This window comes from Coptis chinensis, chromosome 3, assembly GCF_015680905.1.
Source record: "Coptis chinensis isolate HL-2020 chromosome 3, ASM1568090v1, whole genome shotgun sequence".
Lineage (NCBI taxonomy): Eukaryota > Viridiplantae > Streptophyta > Magnoliopsida > Ranunculales > Ranunculaceae > Coptis > Coptis chinensis.
This window is the reverse complement of record NC_141458.1, coordinates 86,403,112-86,426,104: the sequence shown is the minus strand read 5'-3', so window position 1 is coordinate 86,426,104 and position 22,993 is coordinate 86,403,112. Positions and strand designations below refer to the sequence as shown.

The following is a 22,993-nucleotide window of genomic DNA, read 5'->3' as shown; positions in this document are numbered from 1 at the left end:
TGATATACATTTTGTTGTACATCATGCGGGGACTTCTTGAAAAGTTTAAGGAAAAGGATACCGGGTTATCTTTGGATCAACAACATTCACTTATGAGTCCTTCATGCTGACGGTCTTGCCCTTCCTTATAGCTTAGAAGGTATGAAAAAGTGTCAAAAACTTTGTTAAGCAGTTAACTCCAGTATGGTTGATAACTTCTACTGTTCTTTGTGTTAGAAACTTAGAATTATGTTTTCAGTTAAGGGAGGCTATGCTTGAGTGAGCATCAATGAGAAATCAATTTGTGTGCCTAAATATAATTACTTACATCGACCTCACCATTATCACTTTTGTCCCAACGTAAAATCTTAATTTGTGTGCCTAAAGGCTAATGGGCTTCTTATTAGCCAGGGACAAATTTAGTTCATACTGCATTGTACATTTTATCATACTCTGTTGTCCCAGCATAATAATAACTGCATGAACCAAAAAGTTATTACCCATCAGATTAGAAAGCCAATGTTGGAGATACTTGTACCGATCTAATACTAGAAAACTCGATTTCCCACGAAGAAAAGAAGCAATCTTTTTAGACTATGTTGTTGGGCAAAATGGAAGCAATCTTTTTAGACTATATATGATGTTTTTGTTTCTTTTGCGAGATGAACATTGTCTTTATTTAATTCTTACACTTTCTTTCTTTGCCTCTTTTATGCTTTTAGACCCTGTTGCTATGCACACTAAAGTATAGTACATGCATGTAGCTTTGGTAGAAGTTCTAGTGGATCGGAACTCTTTATATTTTAATCATACAAAAGTCAATAACTCTAATTGGAGAATCTTGGTGACATGGTTGCATTTTGCACGACTCCGAACCTCCCTTAATAGTTGTTCCTGATCATAGTTGTATACCACTTTCATTTATTTCCTGCAATTTCCTTATCAATGTTTGATTATCAGCCATGGATAAGGCACCACCTGCAAGTGCATTTGATGTTTCTGTTGTCAACGCACCACCTAAATCTACCAATGAACCTACTGCATCTATTAAGGTATTTGAAGTTCCTTTTTCATAGTTTGGTTATGTTTGATTCTTACATGATTTCAAACTTTTAAATTTTGTAACAAAGAAAACTCTTTTGTTAATTTGACAACGTTCTCATTTAATTTTTTATGACGTTTTTCATGTACCTTGCATCATGCAGCAAAGAGAATTGGATTATATAAATCGAGTACGTGAGCATAAACAACGGATTATTGACCATGTGCTTGCCACCCTTGCTAAGGTATGTAACATATATATGTTCATTATATGCAGTGGTTGTTTACTGCCTTCTGATGGTTATGTTTTATCAAATATAAAATACAGGTTTTGGAAAAACAAGGAAATGAAGGCCATCAAGTTCAATCACCTCCTGTGCAAAATGAGGTTGTAGTTACTCCTCCACAATCCACTCTTAATGTTAGTCCGACCAATGCTTTTACACCCTCTCAGCCTTCTCAACGCAAGTTGGCCCAACGCAATAAAAGAGAAAGATTTTTTTACTAGTTTACTATTAGATGTTATTTATATTTCTTATATAGTTAATAGCTAGCAAGAGATCTTAGCTTGTTTAATAGTCACCTAAGGTTCAAGTCTTAGTACCAATAAATTAAAATTTTATAATTTCTAAAGTTAGTTATGGACCGGCGGCTCGGACTAAACCGTTCGGGTTAAAACGGTTTATAAGAAAACCGGACTAGTTAATCGGGTTTGGCCTGGGTCAACTGCTTAAACGATCTACTATGTGACCTAACCCGGTTTGGTGGAACCCGATTTGGTGACCGGGTCACTGGTTCAAATTGGATCGTTACTACCAGAACCTGAGAAAGATCCGACTTATGCGCAGCTTTATGTTTATGACCCAGCCAGTGCCCTTGATGTGCGTCATTGCCGAAATCCAGAATTGAGACGTGATGTTTTAGATGTCATTTAGAGTACACTGTCGGATTGTAATAGATTTGCTGAAAAATTTCGTCAAGCATATGATATATTGAGTGCTCGCACAGCTGAGGAAAATGACGTGGCAACTTATCTCCATTATAATACATCTACTGACCGACGGCGATACAATCTTCCTTCAGCAAATGAAATTGCAGTTGTTATACCTGGGGATGGAATTGAAATTAGAAGCACAAGAGATATCATTCTTCATTATAGATCAGGCAATGCACTGAAGCGGATTGATGAATGTAATCCCGCTTATCTACCCCTACATTATCCTTTGTTTTTCCTTCGGGGTGGGCTTGGGTGGTCAACTGAAATGAAACTTTATGATGTCAATGACGACGATTCGAGGCGATTGACTCAGATGGTGTTCTATGCATATCGTTTGTTCGAACGTCATACTAAATATTCAGCAATACTCCGTGGTGGAAAATTATTTAAGGAGTTTTTGTGTGATGATTGGGCTTCTACTGAGCAAAATCGGCTATACTATCATTATACCCACCAAAAGGATCTTCGTGCTGAAGTGTACATGAGTTTGACAGATTTAGCTGAGGGTACGGATCCTGATCAAGTTGGTCAATGGTTTATTTTGCCATCATCGTTCATTAGAAGTCCAAGATACATGTATGAGATCTTTCAAGACTCGATGGCTATAACACGTTACAATAAGCATCCAGATATATTCCTTACGATGACGACTAATCCTCACTGGCCAGAAGTGCAAGAAGCCATTTTGGAGAACCAAAATGCATTTGATCGACCTGATGTTCTTGCCTGTGTTTTCAAACTTAAGAGAAGAGCTTTAATGAAATTTATCAAGAAGAAAAATGTGTTTGGCCGTGAAGTAGCTCATGTGTACACCATTGAATTTAAAAAGCGTGGCCTCCCGCACATGCATGCACTCTTTTTCCTCAATCATGAAGATAAAATTCATACCGCAACCCAAATTGATCGAATTATATCTGCAGAATGTCCCGACCCAGATAAGGATCCCTTGCTTTTTGATACAACAAAGAGTTGTATGATCCATGGACCGTGTGGTGTTAAAAATATGAACTCACCGTGTATGGAAAATGGCAAGTGCGCAAAGCATTTTCCACATGAATTTACAGACGTGACAACCATACAAAAAGACGGTTATCTACTTTATATGCGCCGCAACACGAGACGTGTCTATATGGTGAAAGACAAAGATGTTGACAATAGGAACGTTGTCCCATATAATCTACAGTTGGTGAGGATGTTTAATTGTCACATTAATGTTGAAGTGTGTGCGGGATTGTAATGTGTTAAGTACATCCACAAGTACATCTATAAGGGCAATGACAGAACAACAATATTGTTGGGGCGGAAATGAGATTAAACAATTACATTGATGCGGATATATTGGACCACCGTAAGCGGCTTGGCGGCTATTTGGTTTTTCCTTACATGAAGAGTTTCCAACTGTTGTAAGGTTATCTCTTCACTTGCTAGGTATTTAACACTTGATTAAACAAATTTCATCAATATTATTATTAGAATTATACTAGAATATGATTTTTGCCGGTATAAGTTATGTTATGATTTTTTTGCGAGGGTTAATGCATCATGTTATGTTCAACCCTAAGGAATCTAGATGGAGAATATTCTGAGAGCACTTTGTTTGGCTTAAACGAGAAAAGGTATGAACTAAAAAAGTGGTTGTCTCACTTCATTCTTTGACCATTGTGCTTCAAATCCAGATGCTCAGACCTATACTTACCAAGAATTCTCCGAGCACTTTGTTTGGCACAAAACAGAAAAGGTATGAACTAAAAGAAGTAGTGGTTATGCTATTGGCAGGATGTATTTTGCCAAGCCCAACGAGGGAGAGAGGTTTTACTTGCGCCTACTATTGACCATCGTAAAGGGCCCAACATCATTTGAGGATCTACGCAAATTTGAAGGTATTCCTCATCCAATATTTAAGGCTGCGTGTGTTGCACGTGGACTTCTTGAAGATGATGGAGAATAGATACATTGTTTAGAAGAAGCGGCGATAATGAATACTGGATATCAGCTAAGGAGATTGTTTGGCATTATTCTGTTGGATTGCAATCTAGTGCAACCACATCTGTTGTGGGATAGATTCTCAACAAGTATATGCGACGACTTGTCGCACAAATTATGAACTATCTTCAACATTCCTAATCCATCAAAAGAGCAGGTGACAGATATTATATTAATGCCTCCTTCATATAGCCTATATTATATTATTAATACACAATTTTCCTGCAGGTGACAGATTACGGGTTGCATCTATTGGAGCAGTTCCTCATGGAATCTAAAAACAAAACTCTAGAAGACTTTCCCCCGATACCCCAACCACTCAAAAAATGGAACAAAGGTATTGGAAATAGACTAATCTGGGAGCAACGCCAACTCCAGTTTGATTTACAAGATGGACAAATCAACCGTAACATTGATCGTCTTAACAATGAGCAACATCATGCGTTTGATACCATGGTTGATTCAGTCATGCAAAATGCAGGGGGAATTTTCTTCTTAAATGGAGCTGCAGGTACATGAAAGACATTTGTGTATAATACGATTGCAGCTAAATGTCGTCATCTAGGACATATTGTGATTGCAGTTGCCTCATCTGGTATTGGGTTGCTTTTATTAGATGGTGGTAGAACAGCTCATTCAACGTTTTCTATTCCTTTTGATGTGTTGGAGAACTCTATGTGCGGCTTCAAAAAGGATTGGCTCCAAGTAGGTCTGTTTAAAGAAACAAAACTGATAATTTGGGATGAAGTCTCGATGCAGCATAGGTTTTGTATTGAAGCAGTCGACCGTTCACTCCGAGATGTTTGTAACAATGAAAGACCATTTAGTGGAATCACTGTTGTTATAGGCGGTGACTTCCGACAAATTCTACCAGTTGTACCACAAGGTGAACGTGAGGATATTGTAGGTGCATCACTGAGAAGGTCTTTGCTCTGGCAACACATCAATGTTTTATCTTTGGTGCAAAATATGAGATTAGACAGTGACTTGCCAGAGAACGTGTTGTTCTCCAATTTCTTGATGGAGATATTACTTAATTTCTTGAAAAAAATAATGCTTTTTGCTAGCCATTTTAAATTATACACAATCACTCATCTCATATGCTCTCATTTGAACTTTTCAGGTTGGAATGAAACCAGAAGAAAGTGTTCAATTGCCGCCAGAGATTCAAAATTGTAGCAATCTTCATGACTTGCTAAATAATGTATATCCCGATCTAAGTGAAGCGATTATGAAGTGACCCAAATTATTTGACCGGCGGACAATCCTTTCAAAGATTTAAAGCGATGACGTTAGCACTATAAATGCTACGGCACTAGATATGTTTCCTGGGGAAGAAATTGTTTGCTTAGGTGCTGACAAGTTAGGCGCTACCGGTGTTGTTGATAGTGGTAACGCAAATAGCTATCCGACAGAGTACTTGAACTCACTCGATCCTTCTGGGTTGCCTCCATTCAAGCTTACTCTCAAGAAGGGATGCCCGGTAATGTTCTTTGAGAAATATATAAGCCAATGGACTTTTTTGCGGCGACACGCGCGATGATTGTGTGCACAAAGCCACACGTGGTGCAAGTTCTAATCTTAACTGGAGAGAAAGCAGGGAATGTACACTTTATCCCGAGAATATCATTAACGTCTTCGACCAATGAAATACCATTTCAAATTACCAGATGACAGTTTCCGATTCAATTGTCATTTGCAATGACGATAAACAAATCATAGGGCCAGTCTGTTAAGTACGTTGGTATTGATTTGCGAAACTAGATGTTTAGCCATGGTCAATTATATGTGGCGTTATCAAGATGCACTTCTTCAAAACGAATCAGTGTCATCCTCCTTCCTGATTCTTCAAACCACACAACTAATATCGTGTATCCTGAAGTCCTACTTTAGTTTGAGAGAAGGTGTATTTCATAACTTTTGAGCTTTGATGTTTATTTCTCAATTTCTTTTTATACATATGGTTAGGAAATAAGGAACCCTTCATTGTATGTGAGGATTTGAATCTAGATCGACTAAGCGGTTGTTATGTCGTAGCATTTTGCTAGATAGAGGAATTTGTTTTTTGGTTTCTAGACAACAATATTTTTAGATAAAAAAAATACAATATTTGATAGGATAATGACTTCTTAAATTTTCTGATAAATGAACGAATTTGATGCATATGTTTATATAACAAAGGTCATCATAATCCAAAACAATCTAAGTAGCATACACCCCCATAAGCACTCAATATTAATTTTGTAAATAATAGTTATTAGATTTTTGTGTTTCTTTTACAGCTTTTAATTTAATTAATAAAAAAATGAATAACGTTATAACTCGAGTGGCGTAGCCATGGGTTAATTTCTAGTATCATATAATTTGTATACATATACTACTACTAGCTTATAGCCCGTGTATACGCACCGATTCTTCTGAAAACATTTAGGGGGTGTTTGTTTTTCCTACTTATAAGTGCTTGCTACTTTATAAATGTCAAACACTTATAAGTGCTACTTATAAGTAGGTCCTAAAATCTGTTTGTTTTTTACTACTTATAAGTGGTAGGGGTGTTTGTTTTTTCAAGCACTTATAAGTAGCGACATTACAATTTTACCCATATTTTAATAACACATGTATTCTATTGTCGAAGTTAATGACGATCATATAAGAAATCAATTTAATGGAAGTAGAAATAAATTCATATAGACCATGCATTAAACAATCCACAATAGACATATTGTTTATTATGATAATCATGAAGTGCTATTGGAAAGACATTAACTTCTTTTCATTTGCATCAACTCATTTGCTATTTGGTTAGTTATGTAATTGTATATGCGTCCATGGGTAGTTATGTAATTTTATGTCTAATCCCAACTTATAAGTTGGCGTAAGTAGGATTTTCTCACTTACAACTTTCGGCCCTACTTATAAGTTTTTTTTACCGTTGGCTACTTATAAGTGGGAAAAAACAAATGGGTAAAAACAAGTGGTCCACCACTTACAAGTGCTTATAAGTGGTCTAGCACTTATAAGTAGGAAAAACAAACACCCCCTTAGATTATTTTCAAAAAATTGGGACTACCATTTAATCGCTAATCCGTTTTAATTTTCTAACAAATTGTTTTAAATGAAGTTTTAATTAAGATTTTAAAACCCGTTTTTTCAATTAGGAAAGAGATCATGTTTTAATAGGATAATAATTAATGCTTTAATTAGATATGCTAGATTTTTCCTTTTCAATAGGGGAGGAATTTTCATTTTAATAGAAGAATGATTCTCGCTTTAATTAAAAGTGCTAAAATTTGTTTTAATATGAGAGGAATTCCCGTTATAATAGGATAAAAATTTCCGTTGTAAAAAAAGATTCTATTTTTCAAATAGGAAAAAAATTCTCGTTTTAATAGGAGATGACGTGAAATTTTAATAGAGCTCGAAAAATACCCCTTGTAGAAGCTTTAATATTAAAATATAGATAGATGTGTAGCCGATTAACAAAAAAAAAAATGAGAAGTCCAGAGTTAAAATCTCCTTACTGTTTTATCATTCTAGGACAGCCAAAGGGCAATCCAGTAAGCAAATCTAGTTTACTGATATTACAAGGAACCAATATTGTTTTTTTTATTGACAAGTCTGTTTTAAATGAGATCAATAACTTTTTGATGTGGGTGGGTTCGAGTCCCAGACCTCTAATATCATCACTCAAAGATTTTACCGACTTTGTTAGTCGGCAACTGCGAGTTTGATGTCATATAAACGATGATATGATTTTTCAGTTAAAAGGTCAGCATTGCAAGTGTTTTCTCCTTGCCACTTACTGGAGACTCAGAAAAGGAATGCGGCATCTTTTAGTATTTCTAGGTCCAACTTCGTGGACACCAAAAAAGCTTAGCATCCAAACATTGCTTGTAGTCTTATACAGATAACATGAAATTTAGTCATCAAGCTGCCTGATCATCATATAATAATTCAGTTCAGGTGGAAAATAGGGCGACGGTTTAATGTAAAACCTGATGGCCAAAATCTGTAGTATAGTAGATACAGGCCGGCTCAACCATATAGCCTAATAAGTAGCTGCTTAGGACCCTACAGTCCAAGGGCCCCAATATAATTCAGCCTACTATTGTTTTCAGCTCACTCTTTTAATAGTTAAATAACGTTTTACATTCAAACTATTCTGAACTTACTGCATTCATTAACCATTCAAATTTTTCTTAGCCCCCAATTGTCTTGGGCCGCCCGTGAGTAGATATCTATATAATAAAATGCAATGGTATGGGACCCGCAGGGTCTCCATCCAGTGGTTGTTATTATCTTTTAGCAAGTTGTGACATGGCCGATCCAAGTGTTTGGAGGGTTTGTACAATTTTGTTAAGTGTAGTCAATACCATGAGATCTGTCCAAAAGTCAACAATTGGTGGGACGCTATAAATTGTTAGGTTAGGTAAAGCCCATAAACCGGCCGCATTTATAGATAATGGGCGATTGGGATGGCCTTGTATGCGGGCTTATAAATTGAGTTGTTGTGCCAAATATTTTGCTTTAAGATGCATTATACGCCATACCGGCGCGCTGATGAGTTGTCGGGGATAGCAGGCGCGCGTCGAGGCCTTGCGGGCCATAGGCACGGGCATACCCAAGTACTATAATACATCGCACGGCTTATGACACGTTAGTGAAAAGAGTGTAAAGGAGTTACTATGTATGAATTTATCATTCTCAGGGACGGCAAAGTTTCCCCAATACAGAATAAATATGACTCATTCGTCTCAGATCAAAGAATCATTTGTGGCTAAAGCACAACAATAATTTTTTTATAGTAAGAGACAACACCCGCACAAGAAAAGAAAAAAAGCATCAAAATGTTTTATTACCAATAGAAGCAACTGAATCGTACATTTCAGTAGAAGGCGAGGCAATTTTTGCCTAGACACTACTGGTTCTGGTTTAAAGTCATCATGAAGAGTTTAAGGCTTTTGGGACTAGGATTTACTGCATGTGTGTTTCTTGTGAGCAGTTGGAAAAAGACAATACACACTTTTACATTTGAGTATTCAATGAAAAGTGATGTCTAGCATAAAAAGTTGTATATTCCAACATATTGAAGCACGGAGATATCCCTATCGGCAGCAAAATCAAAACATTCTTCATGCTGTCATCCTTTCTTTGGCATGGCAGCAAGCCTAGTATACATCCTTGCCATGGACTGGTATCCCCTGAGGTCACCAGAACGCAGAAGATTCCCTGCGCACAAGTGAAATGGTCACAAATAACTTTTTTAACATGCAAAAGTATTCTGATTCAGCAAAGCCATACAACCATATTTTGGAATACACTGACATCAATCTGAAAATTAGGAATTCAGAAGGAAAAAGTTATATGCAGGCATTGTTATCTAGTGAATACACTTGAGTATAGTTACTTTTTTGGTGGCATAGTTTTTGTGTTGCAAATTTCTTGTATTCATACAAGACAAAAAAAAACATTGGGATGACTATAGGTCTATAGCACATATTTCTTCAAAAATACCGACTGAAACTCAGTCTATGAACCCCTCGTAATGTTGAGGAGCATATTGGCTGGCATTTGTAGTTGGAAGCTTATAACCGTGTCTCCATGGTCAGTTGGAATCGGCACATCGTTTGGTCAACTTCTTTTCCCTAGTACAATAACTTACACTGTTAATTCCAGCTTTGTTTCCTTCACAAACACTTCCAGAGGGAAAAATTTATAACCTAACCTTGCAACAGGATTATTATCATAATTGAGTTCAACCCGTAACCTGCAAGTCATTTATTAACTTATCGATTCCTGAGCTTCAGTAATCAATAATACATATTTGAATTAATATATTGTGACAATGACTACACGACCATATTTAGTTCCTTGAATTAAATAAATCAAGAACGATGAGAGGATAGCAAATGAACTATGCATTAGATGGAAATACACCAAGTAGTGTTCAAGATTAACGTGATATCATAAGAGAAGCTAAAGCCGTGTGACTTATTCCAAACTGATCACAACCAGAAAAGCAATGTAGCAAATAAAGCCAACATACCTGAATCACAATTGAGTGGACTATCAGGTTCTGGATGGGCCATTAGAGCAATTATAGCCCTACAAACTGACTGGAGAGTCCAAGCAGGACTCCACGCATTTTTCAAGATATCTAGGCAAATCTCTCCTGTCTGCAGAAGACAAAGAAGAAACAAGAACAATCGTATAAGCAAGGCCATATAAGGTACCATGTTTTATCCAACATCCTTATCTGAGATATAATTCGTCAAACCATAGGTAAATCAAGCCTGCAGTATAGTAAAGCAATTGGTTTTAAGTTGGATGCTTAGAAAGTTTAAGAACTACAATCAATGTTGACCACTCAACCAAAGTCACATTAACACGAATACGCATGTTGGTGTCTAACACGGATACAAAGTGTCTAACAGCGACCTATATGAAGTAGGATACGGGGACACTGCTAATTAAAAAGAAAATTATTACTATTCTTTAGTTACACATTACACAACTAATTCTTGGGGTCAAGACCTCACACAGAGCCTCCTCACAAAATAAATAACTAGGAAGCATATTATGGAGTTGTACATATGCTGACAGATTATTTCTTAGCCTTTTACGGTATAGAAAAACCCTACTTGAAATCGTATGCACAACGGGTCTGTGTGTCCAACACGGATTTTTTTTAGATTATAATGTGTCCATGTTACTTAGATGTGACCTATAATTCACAAAAGTTGCTTTCAACTAACTGGATACCTAAAAAGTAATAACAATTGGTGTATGTGTGTAAAAGCTTTACGCAATTAATCCATACTCACCCATATTTCAATTGTAAGCGCAACATGTCTATCAGTATTGTTATAACATCTGGACCCACATGCTTTGACATCAAGATGTACACAGGCTCATTTTAACGAGACATGCATGTGTTTAGAAGAGGGCTATGATTTCTTCCTGACAATTTAATTTTCTTAAATAATTTGAAAGATGGCTAGGCTGTTTGAGAATTAAATCGAGATTCAGGCAGCACAATGTTGAAGGTTTGGAGATAACTAGAGACCTAAGGCTCTATCACGCCAAAATGATTGAGACATCGTCTGATGGATTCAGACTGAAGTAAATGCTCAGAGACTTTAATTCAGCTGCTAATTATTTAGCTAAATTGCTAGGCTAAGAAGAACCTGAAGTCCTGTATCTCTATTTGGTAATACTCTGCAAGAACAATTGGTTAGTGTCAGGTGGATGCTCGTGGAACCACATACCCTACAATTTAACAGTTTTCTTGGAAAATCAAAGGGGGTTCCTCTTATCCCAGCTTGCCTTGTGCAGCTTAATTAAAAACTATACAGCTACTTTGACATTTAGTCTTGCATTGAAATCAGGATAGAGAATGGATTATTGACTAGTTATATAGTTGTTGAAGCCAGTAACAGGTAATAAAAAGTTAGACGCTACAAAAGACATGAACATCAATGCATCATTATACAGATTAAGCCTCCGTATGGGGTTTTAACAAGTTCAAAGAACTCCATCCCTAAGCTGCCTCATTTCAAATTAAATATAGATATTAACATATCCAGAAGTGCATAGCATATTCCAGCACTTCCACAAGCGCATAGTATTAGCCTCAGTGCCGGCTCATCCATGAGGCGAGTTAGGCGGCTGCCTAAGGCCTCTCATTTGGAAAAGCCTCATTATTACTAAACTAGCCTTACACTTTCACCAAATCCTATTTTCAATTGTGTAATATTTTAGTAAACCAAGGATATAAAAGTCATTCGATGCAACTAATTAACTAAATTCTTTCTCTTCATGCCACTAAATTTCGGAGAGTATTAATTATGATAAGTACACATTCTAGAAGTTCATTAAAGATTATCATTAATCTAGCAGTCACAAATGAGTCGTGAACTTATTTCTTTGTAAGTGTCCTCATTTAACCAACTTTCTTTCTTGAAAAAAAATTATAAAAAAAAGAAATAAATAAGAGATATGAATAAATAATTTTCCACGAATCAAGAGTCCAACAATCTGTCTTTGTCTTCTCTCCATATTCCCGTCTCACTTCCTCTTTATTTTCATCTCTCTAATTCTTGATTGTTTCAAATTTAGAAGGTAAGGCTTCAAAAAAATTAAAAAAAAATCTTTCATGGTTCTACTCTGGTATGACAAAACTTGGAGCTTTTCTTTCCAATTTACTGTATGTATAAAAGCTACAAATTGGGGGTTAGTTCAATAGATAATATGGGTTTTTACTACACTTTTATTTGTTTACACTAGATTTTATTTTCCTCCATTAAAGGCCCCATATTTTGTCTTTGCCTAAGGCCTCACTTTACCTTGAGCCGGCCCTGATTAGCCTGGAGGAGGTACTATATAACATTACTTGACAATTTGTTGCATCAACAAGTATATCACAATAAAAAGAAGAAAACAATCAGTCGTGTCCACACTCCAAATAAAAACTCAAACCTCCTAAAATTTGTCCCCCGACGTGCTTAAGCAGGTAACCAAGTCTTTGCCTAAGTTTAGAAAGAGGCGACTAGCAAAGAGAAGGAGAGTGTCCTTCCAATAAAACCTTCTTTAATTACAGTTCCACATTGCTTTGTTCTCTCTAGTATTTCGTTAGTGAATTCTCAAAGAAAATATTAACGAGTTAACGACTAAAAAGAACATAAGAAGGCTCCCTTGGTTGAGGTGTCCAAGGATGAGGACTAGTGATTGAATTCAATTCACCCATAGACGCAAATTTTGTTGCAAAGCTCGAAGATCGATCAAACTTTCAACTTTTTAGCTCACCCAAAAGTACCATAAAGTACAATAAATGCTGGAAAGGTCCCAAAACGTGTTAAATTTCGGTAAACAGCTCGAACTTTAAGTTTCCTTTAGCTATTAGTAAACTCCCACATGGGATAACTGGGTGTTCCACTCCTCACCAATTGGTTTTTGAGTTGGATGCTCCTAAAGTTTCAGATGGCATCAGAGCAGGCTATGTTTTGGCCCAAAGGGCCCGTATACTCCACCTCACCCAAATATGTTCTCGTGTTGAAAAGTTAGTACATGGGATAACTGGGCACTCCACTTATCACCAAATGGTTTTGAGTTGGATGCTCCAAAAGTTCAAGAGCAAATATCACCATCATCACTAAAAATTACCCACTTTACTAGTTATAGAAGATTACATATTATTAAGAAAAAATGTCCTGACACAGGAAACAATGGTATATGTTTTACGTTCCCATGAAAACCAACATATTTTGCCGATTCAGTAGCACTACGACCCTCCAAATGTAATTTCAAAGTATTTCACATACCATATACATCATATCGAGTAACTACGTCAACAAGTTTAAAAGGATAGTGATAGCTCATGCCAGCTGCTGTAATTTCTTGCTGTTCATAATGTAACTAGCAGTAGAACCTTAACAGTTAAAACTTAATGTCAACGAGTGGCAATTTTCCTTAAGGAAATAGCATGTTTAATTTATGAAAATTCGACATTCACTGTCATGTTATACAGAGTAATATTCATATATGCATCTGATTTTAATTCAAACATCCAAGATATTTGAATATTTTCATTCGTTAAATTTGGTCAGATGGACCGGAAAAAAAGTACAATTTTCTAGCAAATATGTTATGTACTAATGAAGGATCAAAACATACCCTGGATCATTTCGCCCATGTTCTAGTCTTTTTTCCCAAAGGAATATCATAATCCTTATGCCATTGGCTTTACCTTAAGCCTGTCTTTACATACGCAGCTCCCTTGGCTCTACCTTAAGCCTATCTGGTTTCTTCTAACCCATAATCTAAACTATCCATCGGAAGATTGGTCCAAGATAGAGAGGGATTCTAGTAACATTCTCTATCCAACAAGCCCCATTTCCAAATCCAACGGATGTGACGGAAAGGAAACAAGAAATTGCTCGGTACACCTTCAGCAATATGCTCTCAACCTAAAAGAAATCCGCAGTCTCCCATGTATTTACCTGGAACCAACTATCACAAAATTATGTAGCAGTGTTCATTGAAGGAGAGGTCCAACCTCTCCCCTGGTGTAGAATATCTGGTCTCAGTTTGAAAAATCCAATACAGGCGATATAGTTTTCTTCTATATTTTTTTTCCATCCAGCGTTTCTGATATGACTGAGGCATTACACTTCACAAAAACTCAAGGCAGAATCAGGTCAACATGTGGAATGGGAGCAAAGTGTCCGAACTAGAGATTCAAGCTCAACTTGGACTTCCCATGACGATATGATTCGGTGTGTCTCTATGTTCTGGAACCCTTGTTCTCATGAGCTTTATCTCATCACTACATTCTTCCTGGAACTAGAAATATCTAGGGCACTTGGGGAATTGAAGAGAAAACTAACGCCAAGCGTGTTGGTTAAGTGTCAATCATAAAAATATTCTGACAATCCATCACTAAATCAGCCACCTCCGCTATGCCTTAGTGCAAAATCACTTAAAATACCACGATCAGTCTATTCCACCAGTGTTGTTCAGAGACAGAGTTCAATTCTCTCTTTCGTCTTTGATTTATTGTAATATAGAGTTCAAGATTAAATATCAAACAAGCGAACAATTTTCTGTTCCCATCTTCAATAAATGAAGCACATGCATACATTGGTTCCACATTAAGCTCTCTTATCAAATGAGACTTCCAATCACATTTTTGGTGAATCACTTTCCTTTGATGGTTCTTCATAATGTTTCTCCAATATAAAAATGAAATCGAGAGTGGAGCTTAGGGTAAGACAATATTCCATTTAGCGTCGCTTCGAAAACTATTACACTTAATTTTCTCCTGATGCGAAAATCTCATTTTCCTTTTATTCACCCTCAACGCAAGAAAGCAGCTCATAATACCAACGTCGATCATTTCAAACTGCCTCTCAGCATTCTACCAACAACAGAAAAGGCTTGACACTCATGAAAATTAGTAATCCGTACAAATAAAGACAATGGAGCATGCCCTGATCATATATCTTCATGTTTAAGTGATGAATCTACCACAATCTCATACAAAGCCCTCTTCAAGTTGTATGCTTATTCTTTGCTCCCATATTGCATTATATCTCAATTGTTGGTGAATAAATAACTAGTGATCGAGAAAAGTGGATTCATCATCCATTTGATATGTTCCTCAATTATTTTAAGCCAGTAAAAAAATGAGAAGCATTACCAGTAACCACAGAAATCACAATCATAATCAACGTTGTGACTGTGATGTTCTTTCGAACCTATAAATATCACATGCTTTACCCCCTGAGATCTCTCATGCCTTTTGTCTGAATTTGCCTCAGTTCTACTACATCCTTATCCCTAATTAGCTCTCATCCGTTACATGCTTTCACCGGCCTCCATCCATCTATTACTTAATTAGCTTTTATTTTTATTCCAATAAAACAATATTTCATTAATGGCATATATTGAGACATATGGACACCCCGCTCATCCGTAACATATGATTTTTTAAGATTCTAGCAGTATCTGCAAACAATACATTCCGCGAAAGCGTTTGTGATATTCACGGTCCACCAAACAAATGCAGAGGAACGAAAATTCTACCCAAACTTACTTAACAAAAGAAACGTGAATAAAAAGGTAAGTGGCTTGATAGATCCATAATTTCCTATTATACACCTTATACTAACAGTTAACTAATATTGCCACGAAAACTAAATACTTCCAAAACTAAAACATTCCTTTCTTATACTTAATTCCAATTTCGACGCAAAGCTCAAAAGTTGGCAAGACTTTCACTCTTTTGGCTCACCGAAAAGTACCAGAAAGTACAAGATATGCCGAGAAGTTCCAAAACGTGTTGTATTTTGGTAAGAACTTCAAAGTACAAGTTTGTTGTTGTTGAGGTGCTAGTAAAGTCCCACATGGGACAACTAAGCACTTCACTCATCACCACCTTGGTTTTGAGTTTGCTGCTCCTAAAGTTTAAAATGGTACGAGAGCAGGCTATATATTTGGCCCAAAGGGCTGGTATACTCCATGTCACCCAAGTATGTTGGTTCACGTGTTAGGCTCAGTAACCCCACAAATGAGGGGGTGCGTTGAGGTATTAGTACGATCCCACATGGTATAACTGAGTGCTCCATTCATCACGGTTTAAGATTTTTTGCACCATTCCTTTCTTTATACTTAAAGAGGAAAATAAGTAAAAATGGATACCTTAAAATGCACATTTGGATGAAAAATCTTTGTCAGGAATCGCACTTGAGGAGGCTGCAACGGATACTGCTCGGGAACAGCAAATGCAAGCTGAAAGACACCACCTTCATAAGGAGTTTCGGACGGACCCTGAAGACAATAAGATGGGCATTATTATACGTACACCGCCGTACAAGACGCCAAATCAGACAAAAAAGGTACCTTGATTAGTGCAGTCCATTTAAATATATTAGAATCATCACAAACAAGTTGTATATCATTATCAACTACTTTCTCTCTCTGCACTTCTTTCAATTCCTTGAAAAGCCTTGCTCGTGATGCCTGTAATAACGAAAATAAAATGTAATACACCCCCCAAAACAAAAACAAAAAAAAATGGATAGGAAAAGTGAGTACCTGCATAACGTCTATTTGCGACTTTTGTCAACTCTCAACTGATTGAACAGTTGCCTATAACAAAAAGAAATCAACAAGATAATAAAACTAACAAAACAAGGGGAAGTAGAGATCGAACCTTGAAAAACCGTTTGGTTTCACAGTAGGAGTTGTTGAGAATGTGAGAAAATAGTTTCAGCAATTTTAAGCCTTTTTTTTATTCTGTGTCTCGCGTACTACGACCTTGTGTGCTCCCTCCCTTTCTATTTTTGTAGACTACTTTGCGTAATTCCTACGCAAAAAATTAAGAAATTGGTCCCCAATCTATCCCTGCTATCATATTTCACTCTCAAGTCTCAAATTCTCAATCATCTTTTATCACTGATTCCCTTCTCTAAATTAGTTACGTTTCCATTCACATTTTTTATTTGTGCCTTGATTAATCTTCATTTAAATTTTACTGTTGAAATTTTGATTGATTGATTATTTCCATACTAAGGGCATCTCCAATGGAGAGTGCAAATATTATAAAGTGTAAAATTTACACTCCAAATACCAAAAAAACTCTTTCCAATAGGGGTTATATATCGTAGATAATAGATTATTAGTCAATAGAGGGGGTGGGGAATTTCTCATCCGGCTATTAGTTAATAAAGCCGGACGTCACTTATAGTATGTCTGTGTAACTTAAAAATTCGGACGTCACTTCAACTGACGTTTCAAGTTTTATTTTTTTGTTTGCAACGGACCAAGCCCGTCATTTTTCATCTACCATTTGAATGGTCTATGACAGTTTAAGTCCGTTGTTATTTATTTTTACACATTTGCCTTCATCTACCATTGGAAAAGCCACAAATAGTAAATATATATTTTATGTATTTGGGAGTTAGATAAAGTGTATAATCCTAATGGCGCCTATGTGGAGGTGGATTTTTACACTCTCCATTGGAAATGCCCATGGGGGGTGTAAACCGTATAGAGTGAAAATTTTACACCCCAAATATCAAAAAACTATTTCCAATGGAAGTGTTACACCGTAGGTAATAGAGTATTAGTTGATAGAGAGGGTGGAGAATTTTCCCTCTCGTTATCAGCTAATAAAAAGTCCGAGAAACACTCGAACAAACGTCTGAGTAAAAAGAATTTAAGATGTCACTTGGACTGACATTTCAACCGTTGCAACTCAAACGTTACTTCAAATGACGTCCCATTTAAATTTGAACTCCAACGTCATTCTAAGTGACGTTTCTGCATTCTAAGTGACGTTTCTGCTGTAACGGGCAAAAAATGATTTTTTCAAAATTTCAAGTGCATAAACACTATCACTTTTGTCTTTATTATTTTCCATTATAATTCTCTCATAAGTTTTTTTTTTCTAGTCAATGGATTCTCTACCTCAAGATGAAATTTCTCCAACACCCGCCAATGGAAAAAAAATAAACCACCTATCGAATTTCACCATTAGTGAAGATGTGAAAATTGTCTAACAATTGGAGAAGATGGGATTGTAGGTGTAGGTCAAACTTCGGGTAATTATTGGCAACAAATAACAAATGAGTTTAAATTGCGCAATCCCGGCACTCCACGCACCTTAGAATCAATCAAAGCGCGTTGGCAAATGATTAACAAGAGTGTGAGCAAATTTGTTGGCTATATGGCACAATTGGAGAACAATCGTCCTAGTGGGACTATATTCAAGATATGGTAATTCTATTTTGTTGGCTAATGATCGATTAACTCTATTTGTTTTTAATTATTCCTCTTAATAATTTTTTTTCCCCCACTGTAAGATGGTTAGAGCAAGAGTAGCTTACCAAGATCAAGTAGGTAGCCTTTTTCCTTTTGACCATTGTTATTTTATGCTTAAAGATACCCCCAAGTGGCATAGGTCAATGGAAACAAAGACAAAATCAAAAACTTCAAAGAAAATTCAAGGTGAGGGGTCATCGAATGCTAATGATTCACAAACTCCAATTTGTTTAGATGAAGATGTTAATGCGTCTATTATGACTACTAGTGATCTTATACGACCGGATGACGTGAAGAAACAAAAAGAGAGAAAAAAGAGAGCTAGTGAAGCGGCAAAAGTGGTTGAGGGGTTTGTTAGCCGTGTTGAGTTGAGAATGGAAAAGCAAGACAAACTCTTGGAAACACAACTTCAATTAAAGGATCGTGACCAAGAGTTGAAGAACAAAAAAATTGAAGCTATGGAAAGAAGAGAAGAAGCTAAAATTATGGCAATGGATCTTTCAGTTCTTCCGGATTTTCAACGTGAATACTTCGAAGCAAAACAAGCCGAGATTTACAAAAAGTAAAAAGGAGACTATTGAACAGGTGGTGGTGTGGGGGGTTGGGGGAGTTTGAGATGTAATATTTATACTTGTTATAGTATTTGTTCTTGATGTTTATTTACATTCCTTAAAATTTGAATCTAGTAGTAATTTTCAATTGGAGATGTTCTTTTATCAATAATTTCTTATATATATATAATCAAACATATAGAGTTGATAAGTTTTAGATGTATTTTTCTTAGACTATGGTTGAGACTATGGCCTAAAATCAACAAATGAGAATTTACTTTAAAATAATAATAATAATAAGACACACAAGTTGTTTGGCAATTAATCACAAATCACTCTATTTGAATCTCATTGACAAAAATAAAACACTGATTACTTTAACCACACATTCTACTTGGCTCTCATTGAGAAGAATACAAATTAATGATCCCCACCCAACTATCATTCTCCCAAAAAAATTAATTAATTCATTGTCTCCACGGTCCAAATTATATAAGTTAGACTTCATTCTCTTCATAGATCAACAATTTTAACATTTCAACAATGTCAAGAGGAGATAAAATTGCTTTCAACCAATCTCTTTTTTAGAACAATTTATCTTCTTCATCTAATAGTTCTTCCGAAGATAAAGAAATGGAAAATTTGGTTAATGATATGTTTCGTCCAAAAGTGGAAAATATTGTTGGTCCTACGATACCACTAATTCAAGAAATTGTTGAGGAGGGAGAAGAGATTTCAAAGCATGGTGGTAGTGTAATGGAGAGAAACTATGTTCACCGCGATCGATTATATTGTAAGAACCATCTAAGGAGATTGTATTTTATTGATAAGCCTATTTTTTATGATGGCTATTTTCGACGAAGGTATGTATAGTTCTATTTTACTAATTTCGTATGTATATCATTTTAGCGTAGTGAGTTTATTTTTTTGTTTAAATTATTTATCATTTTGATGTAGTTTTTTATTTTATATTATTGCCACATTATTTGTAAATTTTCCTAGTTATTTTAAGTGTGCATAGTTTCTATTTCAATCATTTTATTATTATTTTTAACAAATGTATCGCATGCATCGCCTTTTTTTTGCGAATTTTAGTTAGTGTCCAAGAATATGACAATTACTTCGTAGACAAGAAAGATAAGATAGGAAAATGGGGAGTGTCCGGCTTACAAAATTAAAGGTGTTGTGTGCGGTTCGTATGCTCGCACAAGGGGTTGTGTGCTAGTATTTGCGTTGATCCAATAGTGAAGAAATCGGAGAAAGAGGCTATGAAGGCACACAAGAGGTTCAACTTGTAGAAGCTGACATATGATGAGAGGAGAAACAAGTTGATTGGGCAATTGAATGTACACTTTTATCTTGTGCTCTCTAGATTTAAGGGATTTACGTACTTTGAAAAATAAAATAAAATCACTTAATAAACAAAAATTGTACCGCCTGGCTATCCATGTATGCTTGACCAAAGCGTAGTCTAATATCCTCGAGCTCATGCTCTGCTATATCCCCCCTCGTCCTCTCAGCTTCTAGGTCCTTGAAACTCTGCCGAGATGTGTCAAGTACAACTCGACGCATGCCATGTGTCAATCTCAATGACAAGGCATACATAGACCGTAGAGTATCCTATTTATATGGAAAAGTATACATTAGTCTATTGAAAATTAAAATACAACAATTAACTAATTCGAGCAAATAAAACTTACCACGTCATGTTCGTTAATGCATGGATCTAGCTGTGGTAATACAATATTGTCAATAGGTGGAATCGCATAATTAACTACTTGGCCTTCTTATCCAACCATATGTGTCGTCGTCCAAACATCGTCTGTCGGGTCAACCCCCAACAACACATGAGCATCATATCCACCTAGTGCATAGGTCGCTTATGAAGGCCCTGGTAATTGGAGGCCCTGTCTTAAGGCCTCCGGAGTGACTAAATCAAGGTTGGATGCACGATAAATAGGCCCGGTAGGATGGACCCTCGAGAAACAGTAGCCCAATAATAGTCATAAGTACCATCATTTGCAGTGATAAAAGAACTATCAAATGACCAATGGTTCTCTCGGTACCACAATATCTGTGCAAGAGTGACATCTACAACACACATTTTTTCCAGTGGTGGGTGGGGGATAACAACCTCTTCTGTAAGTTGGCGCCAAGCTCAATCCCCAAGGTACCATGCTTTTAAAGGGCATGGCGAAATGAAAACCACCCTCCTCCTACTCAAGTCTAAGGCATGGTGACAAGCATCCCAATAGTTTTGCATCAAACCATCCTCAACAAATGAGTCATGCTCTCTTACCATTATGCATGACATAATCCAAGGTGTCCATACGATCTTATTAGCAGTAGCTATCTCAATCTGCTGACGAGACAAATGAATACTATGTCTTACTGTTCCATAGTGTTTCTCAACTTTGTTTTTACCCCAGGCCTTTATCCTTGGAACCTTATAACACCCCGTGTTTTTATATGTATTTTTATACTTATTAATTAATTAAATTATTTATTTTCAAAATTCGTCGGATTGGACTCGGGATACGTGGGCCTGGTTTTGGGCTCGAGTATGTGTTAGGCTTGGGTTTCGGACCCAAGTATATAAACACATTGTTCTAGAGAATAGGGTTTTAATAATAAGAAAAATAATGAAAATGGATGGAGAGAGAGGTTGGTTTCTTTGGAGAGGTGGGAGCGACGGTTCGGACGAAGAGGGATTTGTGAGTAGATATATTATGTTTGATAAAGTTCTCGTTGTTTCTTGTAGATGGCATGAGGATAGAATCAATATGATTTTCTTGTTCATATCTTGTTCTATGAGTCCGATCATCTTGATCTATCTTGTGTAGTGTTAACTTCATTATGCAACCTTGAATAATCGTCACATTCGGGAAAACTTAAAAGGGTATTAAATCGATGATGGCTGGCTTTGTAAAAAGCGATTGGTCACTTTATTTATTTGTTAACTCTCTGGGCTTTTCGGCAAAAGCCAAAAAGAACCAACTTCGACTATTTTGTTTTGTGTGAATGTGATTGTTTATGTTTTTTGTAAAATGTTCGGTGGAACTAGATAAGTATCGATCGTCTAAATGATTGTATTGGCGTTGGTTGATGGTAGTTGGTGTCGTGAGATGGAGCTTTTGTAAGCGAATAATGGCGTCGAGTTTGGTGTTGTGTAGATTATTGTTTTGTTGAATTTTGATTGATGATGGGGGGTGGTGGATTTTGAATTGGTTATTGGTGTTGGAAAGTCTTGTGATTGAAGCTTGAATAAAGCTTTAATGGCGTCGTTCGAATTTTCTCAGTATGATGAAATGGTGAATTGTTGACATAGGTAGCTAGGGTTTTTCTCCCTGAACCAAACCGCTGGGTTTGTTTTACTTATGGATGGCCGGTGGTGGCCGTTGTGGTGGTCGGTGGTGGTGGAAGTTTTGTTTGAGGAAGGAGATGAGCAGTGCAACACGATTTGGGCCAAATCGTGTGGGCTCATATGTTTTAAACTTTTGGATTTTATTTTTGGGCTTTAGTGTAGACTATGGGCCTTAGACTTTGGGCCCTTGGGTTAGAAGAGTTTGGGGATGGCTGACTTTGACTGTTGACCAGAGTTGACTGTTGACCAGAGTGGAATTTGACTTTGACTTTGACCAGAGTTGACTTTGACCAGTTGACCCGAAAATTTGACTTTTTCCTAAAATTATGATTCGGTCTAATAGGATAAGTCTAGGACTATTGCGTGTTTGATTTTTGGCTAAGACCTTTATAAATATACTTGTATGCGTGTATTTCTTGTTTTGTATTTTTTCTTTTTACGATACACAGCGTTATGACACTTATACATTCATGAAATTAATAAGCGTAAATAAAAAATAATTAAATCAAGATATTTCTACGTTCGAAATAATTTATGAAATAAAAAGTATAATAATCGTAAACAAAACTTACCGCACCCTGCCTTCGAGTTTTGGAATTTGGTTTATGGTGATGAAGTCATATGTTAGATGGGCATTTATTGAATGTGCCATAAATGGCCCGTTAGTGTTATATAAGGGTATTCATTGAATGCCATGAATGACCGGTATTCATTGAATGTGCCATGAATGAAGTTGTAGTTGGCCCGGCGGTTAGT

At 36.4% G+C, this 22,993-nt stretch overlaps 2 protein-coding genes across 3 annotated transcripts; one reads left to right on the top strand and one right to left on the bottom strand.

The window, feature by feature from the left end:
* Positions 1-941: 941 nt before the first annotated feature.
* LOC147511331 (uncharacterized) lies at positions 942-5,240 on the top strand. The gene is made up of 7 exons (XM_086598433.1): positions 942-1,031; positions 1,185-1,265; positions 1,349-1,488; positions 1,979-3,203; positions 4,229-4,511; positions 4,584-4,999; positions 5,124-5,240. The coding sequence occupies exons 1-7, from the start codon at positions 942-944 to the stop codon at positions 5,238-5,240; spliced, it is 2,352 nt and encodes a 783-aa protein (XP_086454559.1).
* Positions 5,241-8,831: 3,591 nt separating this feature from the next.
* PEX4 (peroxin4) lies at positions 8,832-17,014 on the bottom strand. Of its 2 annotated transcripts, XM_086603045.1 has the most exons (6): positions 16,713-17,014; positions 16,595-16,648; positions 16,400-16,519; positions 16,199-16,327; positions 10,047-10,176; positions 8,832-9,229 (listed from the first exon to the last, which is right to left on the bottom strand). In XM_086603045.1, exons 2-6 carry the CDS (start codon positions 16,598-16,600, stop codon positions 9,141-9,143), a joined length of 474 nt encoding a protein of 157 aa, XP_086459171.1. In that variant the 5' UTR covers positions 16,601-16,648; positions 16,713-17,014; the 3' UTR covers positions 8,832-9,140. The 2 variants fall into 2 exon arrangements, with proteins under 2 accessions (XP_086459171.1, XP_086459170.1); XM_086603044.1 differs by having other exon boundaries at positions 16,595-16,992.
* Between the last annotated feature and the right edge of the window lie 5,979 nt (positions 17,015-22,993).

Coding starts and splice junctions, on each gene's coding strand:
- PEX4 (XM_086603045.1), bottom strand. Junction 16,328..16,399: donor AATGGACTGCACTAATCAAG/GTACCTTTTTTG, acceptor TATTGTCTTCAG/GGTCCGTCCGAAACTCCTTA. Junction 10,177..16,198: donor ATCCAAATGTGCATTTTAAG/GTATCCATTTTT, acceptor TGTCTTCTGCAG/ACAGGAGAGATTTGCCTAGA.
- LOC147511331 (XM_086598433.1), top strand. CDS start 942: ATGGATAAGGCACCACCTGCAAGTGCATTTGATGTTTCTGTTGTCAAC. Junction 4,512..4,583: donor CTTCTTAAATGGAGCTGCAG/GTACATGAAAGA, acceptor TTGTGATTGCAG/TTGCCTCATCTGGTATTGGG. Junction 5,000..5,123: donor ACAGTGACTTGCCAGAGAAC/GTGTTGTTCTCC, acceptor TGAACTTTTCAG/GTTGGAATGAAACCAGAAGA.